We start from the raw sequence: 25,327 nt of genomic DNA, 5'->3' as shown, positions 1-25,327 counted from the left end.
AAAAATATGTTTGAATATTTAAGAAAAACTCCATATTTCGTTTCTCTTCTTAATGATGATGCAAAATACAAATACGTTTGTATTTATAATATGCATATTTGCAATGTGCCTAGGTACCTAAAATAATATTAAACTTGAGTTATTATGTTTGTAATACAGAATAAACCGTCAGAAAGTAAATCGCTTATGCCGGAAGAAAAGCCAGCTACAAAAAAACGACTTTCTGTGAAAGTAATTAAAACAAATTATAGCAATAAAAAAATATATAAATAATCTACTTAAAACATTTATTTGTTTTACGATGTATTTTAGAAGAAAAAAGACGCCATTGAGCCTGAACAGCCAGAGAAAAAAATGCGACCAACTATATCGAACGTACGTTAAATACAAAATTATTGGTTACTTTAAACAACAGTATAATATCGTTGGTGTGATAGATAACATTTATTTTAAATTTTACCTAAATATTATTTTCACAGGGAACTAAAGTTGATAATTCACAAGATTCATTTGACGATAAATCAATTGACGAACGGACACCGGTACGAGAAAAAAAATCAAAATATATTATTTTAATGAATATAATAATTGAAATTTATAATTGACTTATAATCTTCATTTACTTATTATTTAGGAAACGAGTGTAGATTATTCTATGATGTCCGAAGATGAAAACTCTATACAAGAACCAAGTATAAAGTTGGACTCTTCTGATGAGAGAGCTCCGACAGGCAGGGTAAGCATAAGGGATATTTTTCAATTTGTTATACCAAATCATTATAATTATAATATTGTTGAAATAATTATTACTAGAATTATGTAGGATTGTATTCTTTTATAATGTTATTTTAATTATGTGCCTATATCTAAGCCTCAAGAAAAATATGATTAAAAAAATATTAGACCTAATCTTATACTTAATATGATTAAATGTTATGTCAAAACATGCAATTATACAGGTAAAATGCATGGTTTGCGTCGAGAGAGAAATGATTATAGTTTATACCAGTTGATTTCATTAAGCATGCCCACACTCCTGTCAAAATTTATAACCAACGTCACATAACTCATCCCGACTATCGACAGACATTCGATCACATGCTTTTACGATATTATTGTTAATTGTAGCCAAGTCGAGTACCAGAAATCAAAGCACCTGAAATGCCGAAAATCGAGGTTATCCGCGAATCAACGCCAACCGATAGCAGGAAGAACTCACTGGGTCCAAATTCTGGGCAATCGAGCCGCAGAGGTTCGCTAATACCTCCCCCAGAGGACAACAAAGGTCGCCGTCCGAGTTTGATAATCAGCGACGAGGTAAATTATCACTGTAAATTTGACTGTCGGATGGCATTAATGTCGTCTTCATTTGTAATTATCTAAATTCTCTTTCATTCGTTCTACCTTCTTTTAAAGCTCATTTCTACAAAAAGTATATTATTTCTTCAGTAATTTTTTTTTTTTTTTTGTTCTTATACGCATTCTTAACGGTGCTCAGTATGTAAAGAGCGCCAAATTAGTAAGCATGATGACAAATTATCAACTGCTTTTATATTTTTTTTTTTATACAATAGATTTTACAATAACCATTTTTAGTGTTGAACATATTGTAGATGAAACGTAGATAAAATAGAATAGACAACAGTAAATTATTATAACCACATATTATACATATATAAATACATGTACAGCGGGTTTTGAAGCCTTTAATTTAGTATTTGATTAAACATATTCACTTCAAACTGTTTGCAATACTGGTATTTTACGCCAATCTTGCGTTTATATAAATATATATATTTATATTGCCAACTCATGTACACATACTTTTGTTCGAGGATTTCATAGTTCTGTTTCTGTCTTTACAATGGGAGTAGGAAAGGAAATAATGTCGGATTTTCAAATACATTTTAAATTGTCTATTTTAGGAAAATAGAAAATTACGGCCCGGAGAGGTCCTGGAAGAAAAAAAGGTGAGGGTGTTAAAAATCCAATGTGAACAGCGTCTCTTTGGTGAAATGAATTAATAAACTGAAAAATAACAATGGTTTTTTTACCCTCATCGGCTGTTGTGACTTTCAAAGTGGACGTACTTTGGCGATGGCGAAATGAATAATATCAAAAAATATTCAAATTATTTTTAATATTTCAATATTTTTTAAATTTAAATTTAAACTTCAATAAATTACAATAATTTTCTTATCCAATACCTCGATAATTCCGTATACAAATTCGTCATCGCCATCTATCAAAATTTCCAAACGTTTGTGTTTCTGTCTTTGTGTCGTCTCCCTCGGTTACTTCTGGTTAACCGCAACTTGTTTAACGTGCTTTCAATTAAATTATGTTTATGCAGGTTGGAAAATTGCGGCCTGGTCAGGTTATTGATGCAAAGGTGAGGTTTCATTCATAGTGTTTCCTCGTCACAATAGTCACTGTTCCGATATGATTGCGTTTTTTCTTGTGTAACCTATATTGTGATGTCAAGTTTTATATTTTTATTTATTGATCGTCATTTTTTAAGTGTTAGTCCTGTGATCGTTCGCTTGAAGATTGCTGAATGGACTGTGGATAAATATTTTGACATTTACATCACTAACGGAACTAACGGAACTATCAATTCTAATTTTTTTTACAGGAGTATTATTACAATATATAATTTTGTTAAGAATAATATGATTCAATCACAGAAGTCTTACAAATTAAAAATTGTAAAACAATGTGCTTGAAATATTTTTTTTTATTTGTTTGTATAGGTATTTATAAACAAAATATAAAAATTATATTTTAATTGAGGTCTCTAAGACATTTTTAAAATCAAACTTAAAACTTTATTAATAGGGATTAAAAATTCATAATATTATGGAAAGCATAAAAAAGGTTGTACAGCAGTTAGTATGGGTTTGATACGTATACAAACATGAAATATTTAAATGCAATTGTTAATGTTACAACCAAATGTATTACAGCTATAAATTGAAATTATTAAATTTCTTTGTTTGAGTATATTAATTATTAATGTAATCGGGAAATTAGTACTTAAGTGTTTTTAAATGTCATGTGAAATGATATATACACAATAAAGGAAAATTTTAAGTATTCAAGTCCCAGAGACGCAAGTTTTTAACGATAAACTCTAGATTGACTGAATTATAGCTCGTGGAATTGTCTACATTTATTTTTAAATTGTGAATCCGGTAATTTTTTATAAAAAAATGTGGCAAAAATGAATAGATACATTTGGCATAATGTCCTTTTCTAACTGTATCTCTAAAGGTTAATTAATTTCAAACTTAGGTGTACCGGAAGGCCTGTAAATTAGTAAAAGTTAGGTCCATCTATAGTAAGAGGTGTTGTTGTAGTCATTATATCATTTTTCTATAATATTCGATGGTTATTAAACAAAAATTATTTTAATAAATATATCATCTACTATCGCAATCACAGCATTTCAAATAAAACAAAAAATGGTAGGTAATGTATCAGGACAGACTTAAGGCCGGTTATCTAGTAACCATGCATTATCCATTCGGTATAGACAAGATGAATGAGTAGTGACTAAAGCTGTTTTTAAATGTTATAATTAAGTAGTTTCTTATCTCATTAAACCATAGGCGTATCTGGGAATAATTTAATGGTGATGTTTTCTAAATGTGCTATAGATATCCTCCCACCCCCATCAAAGTTATAAATTAAAACAAAATATTTTTTTTTTTATATTAAAAAAAAAATGTTATTTCAGTATACAAATGAATTATGACAAAATTAAATGTATTAAGTAGGTAATTGGTGTATCCACAGTATTTATAATTAAAAGCATTCAATCCATACTAAGTAAAATTATATTTTAAATATTTTGAAAATTAGCAAAAATTGTTAATATTATGAAGTTAGTGGATAACAACTACATGTGTAACAACTGTATTTATTTACGTATTGAGCGGTACCTAAATTGTATTATGTTCAACATGAAATATGCGATTACAGATTTCTTCACGGATACTTTTCTATAAAAGTCTTTGTATAGATATAGGCTAATATTCTTATTTTTTTATTGGTAGATATTTTAAAAATATGATCACATTATTGTTATGTTCATTAAAAATCTAATAAAAGTATTTGGAAATTTGGCATTCCTTAAACCATTCTAGAAAAACCATTACTTTTATTCTCGAGAACACAAAAAAAAATAGTCATCCAAAGTTAGGTCATTTAAGGTTAGGTTAACTCCTACAAGAGCCCCATCCTAAATACGCCTATGGCTTTGACTTTAAATATGTTTTATAACATCACATTCTATTTTAAGTTCCTGTTCATCATCAAACATTTTAATATTCTATGTTCATAGTTAAAAATGTATTTATTTTGAATGAGATTTGTGTTTAAAACTAGGAAAATGTGGTAAATGATGTTCAAAATCAGTATAATTTGGTGGAACTTCAACTGGCTAAATCCAAATTCTGTTTAATTGAAACAATTTTATTTTAAAATATCCCAACCCATTGTCATTGATTTTTATTATATACCTTATATTCATCCAATAATTTGTAACTTTACCGAATTAATTTTTTAACTTATTGTATATAAATACTAACATAAGTAATTTATTTTACGTATTATAATATAGCTAATGTATATATATTTTTGTACATATTTATTATTTTAAAAGAAACGTTTTTTTATATATTCTAATAATGTTTTCTGGAAAATTATTTATGGCTTTAAAAATAATTTATCGTATTTTTTTTTTTTAACAGCAAAACGAATTCATGTTTTTTTTCAAAATATTTTAGCTGCAACTTTCAGTTTTATTTTATTTTAAATCAGCTTTTCAATTATTAAGAAAACTTAAATAGTCCATATTTCATTAAAATATCAATACTTAATAGCAGAAACATAAATAATTTGCTTGATGTTTCATAATATATTCAAAGCTAAACCCATATTTAAATAACATTATGATTATTTATAAATATTTTAATACGGGTAATTTTTTTTTACTTGCCTCAAATATGTTTTGTAACATAATAGTATCCTTGTACATATATTCCCTCTAGATTTAAGAATGTTTGAACTACCTCTCCGTTTTATACAGTTATAGCCATAAGGATTAATTTTTTGTTACGTGCTTTGATTCAATTAGTTAGTACAATTTATTAACATCATTCAATTGCATAGAAATAAGTAGCCATACACATTGTACATATTAGTTTTACATAAATTATATTAGTCTTTTTAAGTCATAGTAGTTATTATTTTATCAGCTTAATGTTAGTCATTGGAGGTGCGTTTAGACTATACCGAGGAATGGATGTAGTGGGAGTTGAACGTGAAAGTCGTCTGAAAAAAAAAATTATTTCTGTAAATATATTGTTCTAAATTTTTAACTTGGGCTTTACAGCGTCGTCGACCAAGTACGGAGATGAGGAGACCCAGCATAGCAGAACTTGAAGAAAAAATTGATAAACCCTCAACGCCATTAAAAGATTTCGGTGCACCAGGACCACCGAGTATTGTAGATGTTGCCGAAAGTTACTCAGCTATTGAAGATCAGACTGGATATATAACTATACAAGTTGAAGGCACACCAGCTCCTACATTTAAATTTTTCAAAGTAATTATTTTTTCGAAAACATTATTTATAGTATGAATACTGTTTTATTTTGACTATTATAAGACATCTATAATTTAATTATTAATATTGAGCCTAATAGATTTTCATTATGAGTAATGTAGATACCAATTATTTTATATAGTGTGAAGAAAACAGATTAAAAATTGCTTTATATAAAAGTCTTTATAAGTTATTAATGATTAATTATGCAATACATAATAGTAATTGTACCTGTAAGTTATACAATTTTAAGAAAAAGTATAGATATTTTCTTTCATCATAAACGTAATATAAGAAATACGGTGTCGTTGTTTCCACTAACAAGCTTTGAATTATTATATTATGAACTTAGGGAATTACCGAGCTTATTGAAGGTGGACGATTCAAATTCATAACTGACGGAGAAACAAATACTATTACATTGTGTATGCGTAAAGTGAAGCCAAATGATGAAGGGAAGTACCAGGTAATTGTGACCAACATCCATGGGTCAGACACTGCAGAAATGCAACTATACGTATCAGGTAATGTATATAATTTTTAAAATTTTAAAATTTATTTTTCAATTACAAGACAAAAAAAAAATTTAATTGATCATAAATAATTATATATTCTCAAATACGCCATGTACACTATCATACACAATTAAAAAAATTAATATTTCTTAAGTTAAATCTATAATAAATTTAATAGTTTTATCCTTAATGTTTACTTAATATTAAAAATAAGCATTTAAATCAAGAAAAACAATGAAACCATAATTTTAATGATATTTAATAGCATATACTCGAAACTAATTTTCATAATTAATTTAAACAATAGATTCCAGTGGTATGGACTTCAGAGCTATGTTAAAGAAAAGAAAATATGCTAAATGGGGAAAAGACAAGGATGATCCAGAATGGGGAGATTTAAAAGAAACAGAAATACCTGTACCTGCGTTAAAAAAAGTGGAAAAGGTAAGTACATTTTTTGATTATATTACACCTAATGTCCATAATATTACATATTAATTATTAACAGAAACCAGAATCATTTTTGAAACCATTGGTTGATCAATATGCTAAAGAAGGAAAAGACAAAAAAGTCACATTTGAAGGAGTATTTTCAAAACCCAATTCTAAACCAAAATGGTTTCTTCGAAAAGACGTATGTGACAATTATTTTATTTATTTGTATTTATATATATATATATATATATATATATTATAACTATTATTTAAAATAAAAGATAAAAACATCTTAGAACTAGGTTCAAAAAAATTGTTTAGCAATTTTTGGAAGATGAACAAGGAAAAATAATTTGATGTTCAAAGAACTGTGATATCGAAAATAAAAAAAAATTATTAGTTATTAGTAATAATTTGAAACGTATTATTGATATTAAGATATTAATTTCATGTCCGAATTTGCTGTAAATTCATTATTGACTATACAACTATAGTTTATTGTGTTTTATTAAAATACGTTTAGAACCCGTGAATTTGCGCACTTGTAGAGTGAGTTTTCCTAATTTGTTCAATACGAACCATTTTATAACGAATCAATATTTTTTTTTTGAAAATAGCATTTCTATCCACAGATAATCGATAATCAAATATGTTCCACTTTTAAATATTGAGAGTTGACACCTATCGGGAGTACTTTTTATGTCTCAAAAGTGCAAAATGATTTAGTCACACAATACTATATTAATTTAAAAACAGCATCTAAATGTCCATTAAATATCTTAAACTATGTCCTTTCATTATTATTTAGATAACTCATTAAATTATACAATGAAAATAAACTATATCATTGAACAATTAATACACTTTTTTATGTTATAGTGAATATTTTTATTATACTGGAGATATTAAAATAACTATCAAAATATAACTAATATTTGAGTAATTATAGACATTTTTACTCACCAGGAATTATTTACCGGATCTAAGTACAAATTCAAAAATGAGGGTGACGTTTATCAATTGATTATAATGGCACCAAAAGTAGAAGATACTGGAAAATATACAATTGAAATAGGTGGCGTCAGTTCAACAGCCTATCTTAATGTTGAAGGTATAAATGTTACCGTTTTTGATCATCAATTTGTTCATACCTTTATGTATTAAGCTTTAAATAATATTAACTGAATTTACAAATAGTTTGTTTTTAAATGATTTTTATAATTATCACTTACTTACTAGTTACTACTTATGTATATCTACTACTTAACTATTTAACTATTTAAGTATATGTAAGTAGGTATTAGTAGATCAACACTAGTGCAGTTGTGTAATTAGGGAGGGGAGAAGTGGGTACCAGTACATATATAAACCAAATTATTTCAATTCTACAATCATTGTAATATTTTGCATAATATACTTACATTATTTCTATTATAAAGTTTTTTAATGTTTAATGTAAATATTTCTTTTGAATTAGAGATTCAAGGTGTAAACGTTTATTTGATCATTCATTTTTTTAGTGTACATTGAACAAAAATATTAAAATTGATAAAATGTATCAAGAAATTAGATAAAAAATAACATAATATTTTTATTATTATTCACTATAGCCATATAGATATCCAATTATACGAAATGTCTTGTAATGTATGGATAATAATCCGTTTTTTCCTATTTCAATATAGCTGCATCGTATTTAATAATTTACCAAATCAAATGGGAGCCATAGTTAGAAAAGCAAACTTCATTGTAAAGATTGTATGAAAAAAAGTTAATTTATTATAAAATTTATTTTGGATCTTTTTGTTTAAAATTTAAATTCTGTTTTGGGGATGGGGGAATTTCCTTAATTACACTACTGCTTATGAAACACATAATTCAAAAACTAACAACTATATTTTGTTTTCTTAAAAAGGTATGTCAACAGTACTCAAATAGTTAAAAATATTTTTATATTTATAGAACCGGCACCAGTTTACACGTTTTTACGACCACTTGAATCTACCACGGATGGTTTCACAAAGCATGAAACCAGCATGGAATGTACAGTCAGTAGTAGTATGGCTATTATAGGCTGGTATAAAGAAAAAACTAAATTAGCGGATGGTGATAAGTACAGTATATCAAAAGATATGAGTGGAATTTGTCGGTTAACAATAAAAAGTTGTGAGTTGAATGACAGTGGAAAATATTATTGTCGAATTGAAAAGCAAGATGAAAAAACGTCATCGACTCTTAAAGTAGTTGGTATGTCATATAAAGTTGTTCAATAATAATTTGAAAAATATAACGATAATTTATGTTATCTGTAGAATATCCATATAAGTTCGTAAAAGTACTAAAACATCAACAAATGATTGAAAAAGATACCGTAACATTAATATGTGAGTTAGACGATGCGACAGGCGACGTCAAGTGGTCTAAAAATGGAACAGAGCTTAAAGCTGATAAGAGGTATAAACGTTTATTGTTTGGTATTCATAGTAGAAGTTAATTTTCAAATATGTATGTACACTTTTTCAGAATTCGAATTGTAAAAGAAGGTAGGAAAAGAAAACTGATAATTAACGACGCTAAAGTAACTGATGGTGGTATATTTTCGTGTACAACGAATGCTGATAAAACTGAAGCGGAACTAATTATAAAATGTGAGTAAACATTTAGAAGTTAAATTTAATTACTTAGTACAAGTTAAATATTTAGTTACAATTGCCCAATAAATTTTATAAGAAAATTGTTCATTTAATTGAGAAAATTGCAATAAATAAATATGTTTTTTTTAAATACCTATAACATTAAAAATGTTTTAAAATAATATTTTATGTGATGACAATTATTCATTTTTCGTTTTATTCAGATCAAAATAAGTTTAACAAAAAACTTAAGGACACTACTGGCATCGAAAGAGAAAAGGTTATATTAGAAGTAGAGTTACAGGATCAAACTGCTCCCACTGAATGGTTCTTTGATGACAAACCAATCGAATCCTCAGAAAGGTATATGTTTAAAAAAAATGTACAAAAACAATTTAATTCATAATGCATTTTTATAGAATTGAAATTAAAAATTTGGGCGGTGGTAAACATCAATTAATATTTAACAAATTGGAACTGAAAGACGCTGGTACAATTACGTGTAAATCAAACGAACTCACCTCTATTTGTCTATTGGAGGTGAAGAAAGGAGAAGAAAAGCCAGTAATAATGTTTGATGAAAATGTAGAAGGCCCCGTATCACGTCCAATCAGCTTTGAAGTTCCTTATAAAAGTAATGTAGTTTTTAATAAGATAATAAAATAATAAAATATATAAATTTAATTAATATAAAATATTTTTGGTTATTAGTAAATGGAACGCGACAATCAGTTATTGATGCAAAAATATTGAAAGATGGAAAGCCATTAACTGCAAAAGATGTCGAGGCCATTGTTCACGATGATAAGGTTATATTTAATATAAAAAAACCAGCGCACGCTCTTAGTGGAAATTATCAAATCAAATTGAAAAATGACCAAGGAGAAGACATCAAAGATTTTCATATTAACATGCAAGGTAATGTCTTATTGAATATCTATTTACTCTTTTTTAGTACATGGAAACTAGAGATACTCTCTTAGTGCACGCCGCGTTTCCAATAATTATTTTTTTGTTTTTCCCGATTATTTTTAAAGTACTGGGAATTTTCAATTTTGTCCTCAAAAAAGTACTTACCACTTTCCTACCAGAAAATGTATTGAAGTTTAAAATCAAAGCAATTGTGCTACAGTGAACCATGTGTCTACACGATTTGTGTCATACCTACACAAAAAACACACATCATTCTAGTTATATAATATATCTATACACAGAGTATATTAATTGGGGAAATATTGATCATCCACAAAATATACAAAACATTACAAACATATTCTATTTAACTAAATTGTATCTTTTTATTAGATACATAAATTATGTATTTAAGATTATTTACATACTTTTAATCTTAAGTTATAAGTTATAAGAACTAATTGAAAATGCCTAATAATCAAAATAGTATATACCTAATATTTCAAAGATATATACTTCATACATATGTAGTATAAACTACATTCTTTCTTTGCAATTTAGATTTATTTTTTGATTGTAATTTCAGATGTTCCGACACCACCACGTAATTTGGAAGTATCTGATATTTTCAAAACCAGTTGTAAAATTAAATGGGAATCTTCGGAAGACAACGGAGGGGCACCTATACTTCATTACATTGTGGAAAGACAAGATTTAACCGTAAAAGGTATATTTTTTGAATTATGTGCATAATGTAGATACATTATTAATATTTTTCATTTGTTTTGGCAACTAGGAGGGTGGACGAATGTTGGAGAAGTAAAAGCAGATTCACCTTTATTTTTGGATGTAACAGATTTAACTACGAAAAAAGAATATAAATTCCGCGTAAAAGCTGTATCAAAAATTGGAGCATCTGAACCTACACCACTCGCTAAAACTGTTTTAGCGAAGGATCCATGGGGTATAATATCTAAATTTTAATGAAACATTCTAATTCCATTAATTAATTATTAAATTTTTTGTTATTCAGACGAACCTAGTAAACCAAATGATGTAGAAATAGTAGACTGGGATAAAGATCATGCTGATTTGAAATGGACCAAACCTGAAAATGATGGAGGAGCTCCAATTACAGGATATATTATTGAGTACAAAGTAATATTGTGAAATCTTTATTTAAGCATAAATAAAAATGATTTATATCTCCTTGGTTCTAATTGAATAGGAAAAGTTCGGAAAAGATTGGGTAAAAGGTAAAGTTTTTGAAGGAGATATTACTTCAGCTACAATTGATGGTTTAAAAGAAGGAACCCAATATGAATTCCGTGTACGAGCAATAAATAAAGCTGGTCCAGGTGAACCAAGTGAAGCAACAAAACCAATTATTGCCAAATCAAGATTCGGTAAAAAATTCTAATCTGTAGATTATGAATATATTGTGGATAACTTATATTAATTTTTATAGTTAAACCATGGATTATCGGAGACGATTTGAAAAATATAATTGTTAAAAAAGGACAAGTTATTAAGTACGATATAAAATATGGAGGTGAACCAGAACCTGAAGTTATCTGGAAAATAAATGGAACTGAAATCATACACGATGGGGACAGGTAAAAAAAATCATGATCATTACAATTTTTTTTTATAAAACTTGTAATGTTTATTAATAGCATAACTTATATATGATAATAAGATTTAAAAGCTAAATGTACTAAGTGATATGTATGTATAATTATGTGTATGATTTTTAGAATCACTATTGATAAATATGAACGTAATACATTATTAACAATCCGAAGAGCTACAAGGATTGACAGTGGAAAATATACTTTAATGTTAAAAAATAGTTCTGGAACTGCCGAAAGAGATGCTGAAGTGATTGTCTTAGGTAATGAATTATATCTATTGTATATATTTAAAGAAAAAAAAAAAAAAAAAAAAAATATATTTATGCATTTAGCCGTTATAAATAAATTATTTTTTTGTTTTAGACAAGCCACTCAGACCTACTGGACCTTTGATAGCTCAAGAAGTAAGAGCTGATCATATAACGGTTGCTTGGAAAAAACCAGAAGATAATGGTGGTTCAGATATAACTGGTTATATAATTGAAAAAATGGACATGGACTCTGGTCGTTGGGTTGCAGCTGGCGAGGTAAAAAAAAATTTATGCATATAAATATTTATGATAAGTTTAATGTTTAGTTAATTCAAGTTGTTTTTTAAATTATTATCATTGATATCATTTTTAGTGTGGTCCAGGAAAAGAAGAATTTACACTCACTAATTTAACTCCAAAAAAGAAATATAAGATTCGAGTTAAGGCTGTAAATAAAGAAGGGGAATCAGAACCACTTGAGACATCTGAGGAAATTTTAGCTAAAAACCCATACGGTATAGATAAGATGCATTAAATTTAACTACAAATAATAACTGTATTTTTATGATTTAGATGAGCCTGGTGAACCGGGAAAACCGGAAATCATTGATTATGACAATAAGAGTGTTACCTTAAAATGGAAGAAACCAGAATCTGACGGTGGAAGGCCAATTACACACTATTTAGTTGAAATGAAAGATAAGTTTACATTGGAATGGACTGAAATCACAAAAACACTCGATAACAGTCCTGAAGTTAAGGTAGAGGGCTTAAAAGAAAAAATGGTTTATGAGTTCCGAGTAAAAGCTGTTAATAAAGCCGGAGTAGGAGCTCCAAGTAAACCTACAGACCCACACACTTGTAAACACAGAAACTGTAAGTTATGGAGTATTCATTGATTATTAAAATGGGGATAATTCATATAGTTATTTGTTTTGATTATTTTAGTAAAACCAAGAATTGACAAAGAAGGTATGAAAAACATAACAGTCAAAGCAGGTAGAAATCAAAAGTGGGTTGTTGATGTGACTGGAGAACCAGCACCAACACTTACGTGGGTATTGAAAAACGAAACAGTGGTTAATAATGATAGAATAAAAATCGAAAACATCGATTATCAGACAACATTGACAATAACTGGCGCTATTCGTAAAGATACTGGCGTATACACACTAGTAGCTGAAAATGTTTCTGGCAAAGATGAAGCTACTCTTGAGTTTACGGTTTTGGGTAAACCCGATGCTCCAAAAGGACCACTTGAAGTAACTGATGTCACCAAAAAGAGTTGTAAACTTAAGTGGAAGAAACCGGAAGATGACGGTGGATGTCCAATCACCGAATACGAAGTAGAAAAAATGGATGTGGCAACAGGAAAATGGGTGAGAGTATGTAAAGTGCCAGCTAAGGATAGTGTCAAAGAACCTGAAGCTGAAATATCAAATTTGGAACCTGGTAATGAGTATAAGTTCAGAGTGACAGCTGTAAATAAAGAAGGAGATTCTGAACCACTCACAACGACCAAATCCACAATTGCGAAAAATCCATTCGGTAAGACATACAAAAATATCATGGTTAGTATTTTATTTAATAATTGATTGAATATTTTCTTAGATGAACCATCCAAGCCTAATACACCTGAAATTATTGATTATGACAATCAAAGTGTTACTTTGAAATGGACCGCTCCAGAAAAAGATGGTGGTGCTCCAATTGAAAAATATTTCATAGAAAAGAAAGACAGGTGTCTATTGTTATGATTTTTAATTTAATAATCTTTATAATTATAATAAAATATACACAACTTTGAGTTTTAAAGTATAAATATTAATTTGTATACATTTTAATAATACATTTTAAACTAGACATTAACATATACTGACAAATTTATATCGTAATAGATAAATAAATTACCTATATAGGTAGTAATATTAATAAATTATAAAATTATAAACTATGTTTAAGAATAACAACTGTTAGTGTTTCCACTTAGAACCATTTTTCGTAAACAATTATCAATTACTATTTAAGTTTAACACATACTGTCATATACTCCTAAATTATAGCGATCTACAAAAAGCAGCAATACTTGAAACTTACTATACTGCAGAGAGACTTTTTTCCCTAAATTTTGAGCTAATTTTAAAGAATTTTAACTTAACAATTTAAAACATTAAACGTCAATATTCGTTTTTATGGCTGGTTTCCTATTTTAATACTTACTCATTAGTCGTTGACAATTATCAATAGGAATAATAATTTATAGGCTCATAGTATTATTATTATTTTGGGATTCAAATTAAATAAGTATTTAATTTTTTATTACAACACAACTCAGTCTCAACAGTCTCGTGTTTGACTACTTAAATTTCTTTTATGAAAAATCATTTTTACATGCTGGTTTTAAAAGACTTTTTTCAATTTAAAGTTAAATTTTGTAATACTTCTATAATCTCAGTTTCATTTATTAACAAACAAAATTTATTATTTACTGTATTTTTAGGTTCAGTCAAGAATGGGAGTTTGCAATTGAAGTCCCAGCTACTGAATTAAAAGCCAAAGTACCTGAGTTAAAAGAAAAATCAGAATTACAGTTCAGGATTACTGCCGTGAACAAAGCTGGACCGTCACCTGCATCAGACCCTACGAAAATTCATATTGTTAAACATAAATCATGTACGTTATGCGATACGCACGTCCATACATGAATATTGCTTTATTTACTAACTAATTATTTTCAGTGAAACCAAGGATTGATCGAACCAATTTAAAGAATATTGTAGTCAGAGGTGGGAAAACAGTAAAATACGATGTCAACATCAAAGGTGAACCAGCACCGACTGTCAAGTGGCAGCTCGTTAACAAAGAGGTTTGCATAATAATTATTAATGTGCAATATATATTTATACCATATATTAAATATATATACCAAATTGTATTCAAGTTGTATTATTAGTAGGTAATTCGTAGTTCGAAAACCCGAGAAAATACAAGAAAAATATAGTTTCTATTAAAGTAAATTATTTAAGAATGTACCTACCTCATAGCTAGCGCCTATCCAATTATTGTATGTTAATTTCACACTTACTTCGATGTGGATATTGAATTATTACATACTTCATAAATACATTTGCTTCAGTATATACTATATTCTGTACTTAATTATTCCATTACACATATTTAAAACTATAAATTAAAAATTATTTATTAAAAATATTTTTTTATATTAAGCAATTTGTATAAGTATGTAACAATTAACCTAATAAAAATGCAGTATTCTTAAATTTTAATGTTTCAACTAATTACAGAATTTAAATATTTCATTAATGTTTATCAAAATCAAAATCGAAAATTGAATTTGTTTGTGATTAAATATACAAATTACAAGTGTTTATGTATTTTCTAATTCATAAAACATTTTGGGAGGATAATCAGTTATCATTCATAACTGGTTTATTTTATTAAGATTCACGGACATGATAATAAGTATTCACTATTCTTAGAGTTGATGAAAGTTATTCATTGACATAAATTCTTACTTTTGAATTATTTCTATACTTAGAGGATCATTTTAATATTACCCTTATTAGTTATTATAAATGTACGCATAGTATAATTGCATATTTGCATACCTACCTATACCTCTGTAGCTTTCATTAGATGGTTTTTTTTGTATATTTTGTCATTAGAATTCCAGTTATTAAAATATTATGGTTTTTGTCTCTTTCTATTTTGTCTTAAAAATAAGCTTAAATTTTACAAATTTTACATTTCAGACTGACGAAGTTATAAAAGATGTGAGTAAAATGAAAAGCGGTTACTACGTATATGTAGAAATCGTTTAGTAGAATTGAGATTCATCGTAATTATTATTGTAGTGATAGTTGGTTTTCTTATTTCACCAAAGTAGTTATTCTAATATCACAACTGAGTAGAATATCACAATTTATAAATAAATTTAAAGATACCATTTGATGATTTAGAGTTGTAGATTTGAATTTAATTTATAAACCTGTTTAAGTATTATTGTGTTTTGTACCGTAGTTTTGATTGGTGTGCGTACATATTACTTTAAAATCACATTATAGTTGTTTTTATACACATTAGATTATTGTAGTTCGTAAATAATTGCATTTATTAGATAGAAAGTTGACAAGTAGAATTTGACTAATGATGCTTATTCCAGAATAATAATAAATTCAGGTAACCGTTGAAGAAAACGTGTCTACTGTCTATACAGGACTAATAGACTCATAATATTCCAAATAAAATAATTTTAATAAAACGTGTTGTGATATATTATTTTAAATAACTAGGTTATATCTGAAGGCAATGTTCAAATCGTAAATATACCGTACAACTCAAAAATTACTTTGTCAGATACGGGACGTAAAGATTCCGGTCTGTATAAAATTATTGCTGAAAACGAATTTGGCAAGGACGAAGCTACTGTTGAAGTGACTGTTCTATGTATGTACAAAATCATTGATAAATATTACAAGAGTACGATGTTTTAACCATCTTATCATTAACAATAGGTCCTCCAACAAGACCCCAAGGTCCTCTTAAAGTGAAAGATGTTACAAGCAGTGGAGCTAAAGTCAAATGGGATAAACCAACGGACGATGGTGGAAAACCTGTAACGGCTTATGTGGTTGAAAAAATGGATGCTCAAACAGGACGCTGGATTCCAGTTGGTCGCACACAAGAACCAGAAATGGACATTAAAGGCTTACAAGAAGGTCACGAGTATACGTTTAGGGTAAAAGCTTTGAATGAGGAAGGTGAATCCGAGCCATTAGAAAGCGATGGTAGTATTGTTTCCAAGAACCCATATGGTAAGCATAAAAGTAAAAATTAAAAAATAAATGTATCCAGATTCTAGAAATAATTTTTTTTTGTAGAAATCCCTGGTAAACCTGGAACACCAAAAATAACCGACTGGGATGTCGATAAAGTAGATTTATCGTGGTCAGAGCCAAAACACGATGGTGGGGCACCAATAACTGGATATGTTATTGAGAAAAAAGAAAAACTTTCCACTGTATGGGAGGAAATTTTGACTACAAAAGTGCGTAGAAATTAATGAATGTACATTTTATCAACACAATTTTTAATTACAAAATTAATTTTAGAAACCAACTTGTCAAGCTACCGTAAAAGATCTTAAAGAAGGCAACCAGTATCAGTTTAGGGTACGTGCAGTAAATAAAGCAGGGCCTTCCGAGCCAAGTGATGCAACCAAAATTCATACTGCTAAAGCTAAAAATCGTAAGAATTTTTTTTCTTATAAATGATAAAAAATATTTTCAACTAAGCATTCATATCATATGGTACACTATAATTGTTTATCCACTTAACAATTGTTTGTGTATATTAAACTATTTTACAATTTATAATACCTAAACAGTGATTTTTTCTTTATTATTATTTCAGTCAAACCACTGATCAATCGTGACAAACTACAAAAGGTGGTCGTAAGAGTAGGTCAAATTGTGAAGTTTGACGTAGACGTAAGGGGAGAACCTCCACCAACCATGATATGGTCTTTTGGCAATAAACCATTGATAAATGGACGTTCAGTGAAAATCGAAAATGAAGATTACAATACAAAACTAAATTTATCTGAAAACACAAGAAAGAATACAGGAGTCTATAGCTTAAGAGCAGAGAATGCTTCTGGTTTTGATGAAGCTACTGTAGAAGTCATTATTTTGGGTAATTAAGTTTAACAATATTTCTTATAATTATTTACTTATTTTATGCTACTTCACTTAGGATTTGAATAAATAATGTTAATAATACACAATACTCATTAGGTAATACAAGTAGATTAAACCATGGATAATGAAGCATTAAAAATGTTTTTTGAAAGTACATATGAACCTTCACAAAATCATCTTTTCGATTTTTTTAGATAAACCTGGACCCCCGGGTGGGCCACTTGAAGTCACAGACGTACATAAAGAAGGATGTACATTACACTGGAATAAACCTAAGGATGATGGTGGATTACCCATTACTGGATATTTAGTTGAAAAAATGGATACCACAACTGGAAAATGGGTACCTGCAGGATTCGTTGATCCAACAAAAACAGAACACAAAATAAATGGTCTGGAACCAAATAGAAAGTATAATTTCAGAGTGAAAGCATTAAATGAGGAAGGAGAATCGGAACCATTAGATTCTGATGCTACGATAGTTGCTAAAAATCCTTATGGTAATTATTTTTCGTATGTTAACATAACTCCTATTAATAACTTCCATTAGTCTTAGTTTTTAAACAGGAGAAATTCAAAAATAGCTTTATGCTCATTTCTTTTAAAATATCTTATAATTATCGTCTTCCCGTATATTTGACTTAAACAAACTTGTCCTTGACACTTTATCATCTGCAAAGTGGATGATAAAAGTTCACTTATAAGCAGTATTCATCATTATCTTTGTTTTTTTTGTTAAACAGATACGCCTGGTCCTCCAGGATTACCAGAAATTATTGATTATGACGAAAATATGGTAGAATTAAAATGGGATGCACCGTTTAGGGATGGTGGAGCTCCAATAACAGGTTGGTAGAATAATATTGTTGGAATAAGATAGATTAGACTTACAAAGAATACTTTTATTTTGTATTCAAATAAATTGGTTAAAAGGTATTCAGAATACGAATTCATTAAAATACTTGACAAATTATTTGGAAGCTTTAGAATATTTATTATTTCTTAATTATTATTTTTGATAATATATTATGTCAGTTTTAGAATAATTGGAAAATAAAGTTCGTTTATAACTGTTACACAATAAAATTATATAAACAAATAAGAATTGTACTCATACTACTATAGCACAATAAATAATAATGATAGTAAAAATAATAAAAATAATTTAAAAATATAAATGTGTGTCATAAATTTACAACTTTTTTTTGGTGTTCAAAAAAAAAGTATTCATAATACATATTTCAATACTTTTTCGAAAGGCACTTATTTAAAATAATATAAGAATAAAAGTATTGTAATTTTTTATTGCAATACGCCGATAACAAGGAACGAGAGTAAATAATGTAAAATAATATTAAAAATATTATTTATTATAAACATTTTTAATAATATTTTTTCACAACTAATCTACTTCTAATTTTTAGGATATATAATTGAAATGAAAAGCAAATATGATAGTTCATTTGTAAAAGCAGCTGAAGTTACGGGAAATGTCTGTAAAGGCAAAATACCAAAATTAGAAAATGGACAACAATACCAATTCCGAGTACGTGCTGTTAACAAAGCCGGACTTGGTGAACCAAGCGAGGAGTCTCTTCCTCATATTGTCAAAGCCAAATTCAGTAAGATATATTTACACGTTAGTTTAAAAACAAACATTTAACACCAAAATATTTAATTTTTCAGTGAAACCAAGAATAGATAGAACAAACTTACAAAGTCTGATCATGAAAGTAGGACACACAAAATTAATTGACGTGAACATAAGTGGAGAACCTGTACCTACAGTCACATGGTCATTTAAAGACGCTGTAAGATATTTAATTTTTATAGAAGCTTGTGTTATTTATTTTATTAGTAGTACAACATTTTAATTTCCTAATTAAAATTGTAATATATGAATAGGCATATATAATTAATTATGTGTAAAATATTTTTTTTCATAAAATTATTTTAATATCCAATCAGAAACTTTACTATTGTAATTTTAACTTTTTTAGGAACTAACTACAGGAAATTCACTGGAAATCAATAACATGGAATACAATACAAAATTAATGATTATTAAGGCTTTACGGGCTCATAGTGGTTTATACACAATTAAAGCTAAAAACTCAGTCGGTGAAGACACAGCCACTTTTGATATTACTATCTTAGGTAAAAATAATAATAATAATGTTATCAATATAAAAAAATAGTTTACAACTTTATAAACATCGAAGCTATTTCGGTTCAAATATTAAAATATTTTATAATTTATTATGCATACTTGATATGTTAACTTGTATAACTTTTATATTTTAAAATTAAGCAAATTGATACAAACTTACATGTTTTTCTAAAAATATCTTATTTTCATCTAATTAGTTAAGAATAAAAATTACATTTCTTCAAATATTTTAAAAATAATACAAACTTTATCATTAATATGTATTTTAGGAAAACCAACTAAGCCAGGTGGTCCGCTTGAAGTAACTGATGTGACGAAAAATGGTTGCAAATTAAAATGGAAAAAACCAGAAGATGATGGCGGTACGCCAATAGAGTATTATGAAATAGAAAAACTTGATCCATTAACTGGTCAATGGATACCATGTGGTAAATCAAGCGAACCAGAAGCAAACATAACTGGTTTACAAGAAGGTAAACAATACAAATTCCGTGTGAGAGCAGTCAATAAAGAAGGAGAATCAGATGATCTTGAAGCTGATAAATTTATAGTAGCAAAGAATCCATTTGGTAAGATATATTTTTAGTTTTAATTATACAAACAAATATTTCAATTAAGTTCTACGCAGATGAACCAAGTAAACCCGGAAAACCAAATCCAACGAATTGGGATAAGTCATTTATTGACCTTGAATGGGAAGCACCTGATTCTGATGGAGGTGCGCCGATTGAAAGTTACATTGTTGAAATGAGAGATAAAGACGAGAGGAACTGGGTTAAAGCTCTTGTTCTTCCAAATAAGTATGTTTTTTTTTAGTTTGTTAATGAAATAAAATAATTGTATGATCTTATTAGACGCTCTGGACGAGTAACGGATGTTGTAGAGGGTCACGAATATGAATTCAGAGTAATTGCAGTTAATAAAGTTGGACCTAGTCAACCAAGTGATATTTCGAAATCCGTTGTTGCTAAACCACGATTTAGTAAGTAAATCTATTTCATAAATAAAAAGGGGGTTAAGTAGTATATTTTCTAATTTGTGTTTTATACAGTGGCGCCTAAAATTGACCGAAAGAATTTGGGAAAAAAAGAAATTCGCAGAGGAAAATTCTTGAAATTCGAAGCAGATGTTGAAGGAGAACCTTCACCTACTATATTGTGGACATTTAATGGACAGACTATATTATTTAATGACAGGTAAGAGTTAAGCTTTTTAAATGTGAATTTGTTTCAATGCAAATATTGTTTTGATTCTTATTTTTATAAAAAAAATAAAAATTTTAACTAATTTTATAAATAACATTGTATTAAGAACTCCAAAATGATTTAGTTAAAAATAAATGTATTATTTAAATGTTATATTTTGATTTCAATTTAGATTAACTATAGAAAGTGAAGACTACAAAACTACCTTTATACTGCAAAAAGCAAAACGTTCAGATTCAGGAATTTATACAGTTACTGCGAAGAATGACTCAGGAACTGATAAAGCAGAAGTTGAGATTGTTGTTCTCAGTGAGTTAAAAAGATTAATGGATATTAAATTATTTAAGTAAATAATTTAATTTCTATTTTATAATTTTAGCTGCTCCCACCAAACCTAAAGGACCACTAAAGGTGTCGGAAGTCACAGCAGATGGATGTGAACTCAAATGGCAAAAACCTGAAGATGATGGAGGTGTTCCGATTGATCACTATATTGTTGAACGTATGGACACTGAAATGGGTCGATGGGTACCTGTTACCATTTCTAAGCTTCCTGAAGCTGAAGTTACTGGTTTACACGAGGGTAAAGAATATTTGTTCAGGGTAAAAGCAGTAAATGCAGAAGGAGAATCAGAACCTCTAGAAACCGATTTCGGAATTGTAGCAAAGAACCCATACAGTAAGTAAAACTATTATGTTTATTGTTTTAAAAATATTAATTTTTACGTGAAAAATAGATGAACCTGATCGTCCTGGAAAACCATATGCTAAGGACTGGGATAAGAGCAGCGTACATTTGAAATGGACACCTCCAGCAAATGAAAATGGTGCTCCAGTTACATCATACATTATTGAAAAAAAAGATCAATATAGGTGAGCCTTAAACTATTATTTAAAAATTCACCTTAAGAATTTTTTCTTTTATTCTATAATTTAAGTTACATGACAAGAACTAATTTTCAATTATATGGTAGTAACCATGGCTAAATAACTAGGTGTGATTGCAACTTTGTGATACGCAGGTGTTATGGCCGCCACTGACAGCGTATATTATCACATCGATTTATTAATTAACAAAACAATACAACATTATAATTTAAATGGATAAATAAATCTAAAAATCACTGCCAGCTGGGATTCCTTTCCATGCTAAATCATACTATATTATATGTATAATATATTGCACATTAGTAAGTGCGCAGCCCATAACTAAAATGCGTTTAAATGCGATCATACCTAGCTATTTAGCCATGGTAGTAACTATACTATAAGTACAAATAACTTACTAGTAACTAGTTGATATCATATATATTATAAGGTGAAAGAGTTGAATCAGGCATTTTAAAACATATATTTATCCTTATGGAAAAACGATACACTTTATCTAGGCATTGTACAAAATCATCAAAACAAAGTGGGAAATCAAAACTACAATTAAATAAATAGTTATTGGTTTCAGTTTACAGTTAATCTAAGCTTAAATTTTAAATAATGAAGAAAAATAATTATTTACATAAATATCGACATTCGACTATTGTAGTACAGTTAAGAGACTGAAGACTAGTGTAGTATTGCCATTTCTCCTAATTTTGATATAAATTTGCACCTTACGTTACTGTTTTGTCATGCTTTTGGGTTTATATATCACTATTTCTTAACGACTGTAGTTTAGTTAATAATAATATTATTTATTGTTAAAAATACTACAAATTTTTTATATCCCTCAAATAAATTGACATTGTAAAGCTGATTACACGGAAAAAATGTACACAACAGATTCAACTTGGATCAGATATAACGAAAATTATTGAATAAAACATAAGAATTTGAACACACTTATAAAATATAAATAAACATAAACTTAATAGTTATATTTCGTTAACAATTAAACTGGTTTTAGCTCTAAATGGCAAAAGGCTGTTGAGTTAATTGGAAACAAATGCGAAGGAAGAATACCAGATCTTGCTGAAAATATGAAATACACATTCCGTGTAATTGCAGTTAACAAAGGTGGATTTAGTAAGCCGAGTGAACCTAGTGACCCAGTGATTACAAAGGATAGAAATGGTATAATATTAGTAATAAGTTCTCATCTGAAATTTAAACTTGTAATTTTTTTTTAACAATACGCTAGTTGCTCCGGTAATTGACAGAAGCACGCTCAAGAATTTGACCTTAAAAGCGGGACAGCATGTTAAAATTGATGTAAAGATCAGCGGAGAACCACCACCAACAAAAGTATGGTATCATAACAAAGCACGTCTAGAAAGTAAAGAAAACTTTAATGTGGAATATGAAGACTACAGAACTAAAATTTCGATATCTATTGCTGAAAGATCACATACCGGAGTATACATAATTAAAGCTGAAAACGACTCTGGCAAAGATGAAGCAACATTTGACATCACAGTACTGGGTATGGAAATGTGTATGAAGTATTAAATGTATGAATAAATGCATCAAGCATTTTTATTTTTATTTTAGATAAACCCGGGAAACCTGAGGGACCAATAAAAATATCTGATGTACACAAAGAAGGTGCTACATTAAAATGGAATCCACCAGAAGATGATGGTGGCGTTCCTTTAAGCCATTATTTAGTCGAAAAAATGGATGCTGAAACAGGTAAATAAATAAATATAGTAAACAATTTGAAATTTGAAAAACCAAAAAACTTATAATTTGTCTGTTTTGTGATTTAGGACGTTGGGTACCCGCGGGAAGATGCAAAGAGCCAAACTTAACTGTATCTAATTTAATACCTGGTCAAGAATATACTTTCCGTGTATCTGCTGTAAACTCTGAAGGAGAATCTGAACCACTTGTAGCCGACCACTCAATTATAGCTAAAAATCCATTTGGTATGATAATATAAAATATTTTAATATCGAAATTTCATAAAGAATAATTGTACACCTTGTGATTTTTAGATGAGCCTAGTGCAACAACCGCGCCTAAGATTGTTGATTGGGATAAAGATTTTGTCGATTTAGAATGGGAACCTCCTATCAACGACGGAGGGTCTCCAATCACAGGTTATGTAATTGAAAAACGTGAAAAGGGTACTTCAAGGTGGATTAAAGCTGGAGAAATGAAAGAACCAGTGACCAAAGGTCGAGCTGAAGATTTGGAAGAAGGAATTGAATATGAATTTAGAATTCGAGCGGTGAACAAAGCTGGACAAGGTGATCCAAGTCCACCGAGCGAATCAATTATTCCAAAACCAAGAAAGTGTATGTATCTTTTTAAGGATTTCATAAAATATGAATGTTCATTAATTATACCATTTAAATTGCATATAGTGGCACCGAAAATAGATCGTCGTAATCTCAAATCTATAACAATCCGGGAAGGTGAACCAATTTTATATGACGTAAAAGTATCAGGAGAACCAGCTCCAGATGTAACTTGGTCATTCAATAATGCTACTATTTCTACTAATAGCATGTACCAAATTGATAATATTCCTTATAATAGCCGATTTTATCACTCAAATCCAATGCGTAGTGACACAGGAATTTATAAAATAGTAGCCACTAATAAATATGGCGAAGACGAGGCAGAAGTTGAAGTGACAGTTATATGTAAGTAAAATACATATGAACATTACTTTTGATACAAAAAAAAAATTTATTTAATTCAATTCTTCAGCCAAACCAACCAAGCCTGAAGGGCCATTAGAAGTCTCAGATGTACATAAAGATGGATGTACTTTGAAATGGAAAAAACCAAAAGATGATGGTGGTGAACCATTAGAGGGATACTTGGTGGAGAAGTTTGATCCCGATAATGGAGTTTGGCTACCAGTAGGACGCACTAAAGATCCAGAGATGCAAATCACTGGCTTAATACCAGGTCATGAGTACAGTTTCCGAGTTAAAGCATTAAATAGTCAAGGCGAATCGGAACCTCTTGAAACATTATCTACAATTGTCGCTAAAGATCCATTCAGTAAGGATTAAGTTAAAATATGTATAATAATTAAAATGTATAACGTTATAAAATAAAATATACCTAATCATAGTTTAAATTATAATTATGTTAATATGAAATTAATATTTTTAATCCAGCAAACCCCGAAGCACCTGGTGCGCCTGATATTAACGATTGGAGTCAAAATCATGCTGACCTAGTGTGGAAAAAACCATTTAGTGATGGTGGTACACCAATTACACATTATATCATCGAAAAAAAAGATAAATATAGGTAATTCATTGAAATTGTATTAATATTATTCAGAA

At 28.6% G+C, this 25,327-nt stretch overlaps 1 protein-coding gene across 15 annotated transcripts in view; it reads left to right on the top strand.

The window, feature by feature from the left end:
• LOC111040815 (twitchin) overlaps positions 1-25,327 on the top strand; it is a 79,774-nt gene that overhangs the window by 27,518 nt on the left and 26,929 nt on the right. For 7 of the 15 annotated variants that reach the window (XM_022324856.1, XM_022324850.1, XM_022324854.1 and 4 more), the window contains 57 exons: positions 160-231; positions 313-375; positions 480-542; positions 635-736; positions 1,129-1,317; positions 1,926-1,970; positions 2,354-2,392; positions 5,399-5,611; positions 5,964-6,135; positions 6,434-6,570; positions 6,635-6,760; positions 7,528-7,672; positions 8,524-8,808; positions 8,874-9,015; positions 9,085-9,209; positions 9,419-9,557; positions 9,614-9,828; positions 9,906-10,112; positions 10,693-10,833; positions 10,903-11,070; positions 11,140-11,264; positions 11,335-11,512; positions 11,575-11,722; positions 11,864-12,000; positions 12,104-12,267; positions 12,365-12,506; positions 12,565-12,867; positions 12,940-13,539; positions 13,603-13,732; positions 14,492-14,664; positions 14,730-14,857; positions 15,765-15,785; positions 16,305-16,458; positions 16,527-16,826; positions 16,893-17,059; positions 17,124-17,259; positions 17,425-17,706; positions 17,906-18,211; positions 18,455-18,559; positions 19,136-19,333; positions 19,398-19,522; positions 19,712-19,868; positions 20,151-20,450; positions 20,510-20,681; positions 20,736-20,863; positions 20,933-21,077; positions 21,259-21,395; positions 21,466-21,765; positions 21,824-21,959; positions 22,987-23,153; positions 23,221-23,502; positions 23,571-23,711; positions 23,789-23,947; positions 24,017-24,319; positions 24,389-24,670; positions 24,738-25,037; positions 25,157-25,292. In XM_022324856.1, coding sequence (XP_022180548.1) covers positions 160-231; positions 313-375; positions 480-542; positions 635-736; positions 1,129-1,317; positions 1,926-1,970; positions 2,354-2,392; positions 5,399-5,611; positions 5,964-6,135; positions 6,434-6,570; positions 6,635-6,760; positions 7,528-7,672; positions 8,524-8,808; positions 8,874-9,015; positions 9,085-9,209; positions 9,419-9,557; positions 9,614-9,828; positions 9,906-10,112; positions 10,693-10,833; positions 10,903-11,070; positions 11,140-11,264; positions 11,335-11,512; positions 11,575-11,722; positions 11,864-12,000; positions 12,104-12,267; positions 12,365-12,506; positions 12,565-12,867; positions 12,940-13,539; positions 13,603-13,732; positions 14,492-14,664; positions 14,730-14,857; positions 15,765-15,785; positions 16,305-16,458; positions 16,527-16,826; positions 16,893-17,059; positions 17,124-17,259; positions 17,425-17,706; positions 17,906-18,211; positions 18,455-18,559; positions 19,136-19,333; positions 19,398-19,522; positions 19,712-19,868; positions 20,151-20,450; positions 20,510-20,681; positions 20,736-20,863; positions 20,933-21,077; positions 21,259-21,395; positions 21,466-21,765; positions 21,824-21,959; positions 22,987-23,153; positions 23,221-23,502; positions 23,571-23,711; positions 23,789-23,947; positions 24,017-24,319; positions 24,389-24,670; positions 24,738-25,037; positions 25,157-25,292 — 10,055 coding nt within the window. The remainder of the gene's footprint in view (positions 1-159; positions 232-312; positions 376-479; positions 543-634; positions 737-1,128; positions 1,318-1,925; positions 1,971-2,353; positions 2,393-5,398; positions 5,612-5,963; positions 6,136-6,433; positions 6,571-6,634; positions 6,761-7,527; positions 7,673-8,523; positions 8,809-8,873; positions 9,016-9,084; positions 9,210-9,418; positions 9,558-9,613; positions 9,829-9,905; positions 10,113-10,692; positions 10,834-10,902; positions 11,071-11,139; positions 11,265-11,334; positions 11,513-11,574; positions 11,723-11,863; positions 12,001-12,103; positions 12,268-12,364; positions 12,507-12,564; positions 12,868-12,939; positions 13,540-13,602; positions 13,733-14,491; positions 14,665-14,729; positions 14,858-15,764; positions 15,786-16,304; positions 16,459-16,526; positions 16,827-16,892; positions 17,060-17,123; positions 17,260-17,424; positions 17,707-17,905; positions 18,212-18,454; positions 18,560-19,135; positions 19,334-19,397; positions 19,523-19,711; positions 19,869-20,150; positions 20,451-20,509; positions 20,682-20,735; positions 20,864-20,932; positions 21,078-21,258; positions 21,396-21,465; positions 21,766-21,823; positions 21,960-22,986; positions 23,154-23,220; positions 23,503-23,570; positions 23,712-23,788; positions 23,948-24,016; positions 24,320-24,388; positions 24,671-24,737; positions 25,038-25,156; positions 25,293-25,327) is intronic. The other 8 variants (XM_022324858.1, XM_022324851.1, XM_022324849.1 and 5 more) reach the window with 7 other exon arrangements.

This window comes from Myzus persicae, unplaced genomic scaffold (genome assembly GCF_001856785.1).
Source record: "Myzus persicae strain clone G006 unplaced genomic scaffold, MPER_G0061.0, whole genome shotgun sequence".
Classification (NCBI taxonomy): Eukaryota; Metazoa; Arthropoda; class Insecta; order Hemiptera; family Aphididae; genus Myzus; species Myzus persicae.
This window is presented reverse-complemented; position numbering and strand designations above follow the sequence as displayed.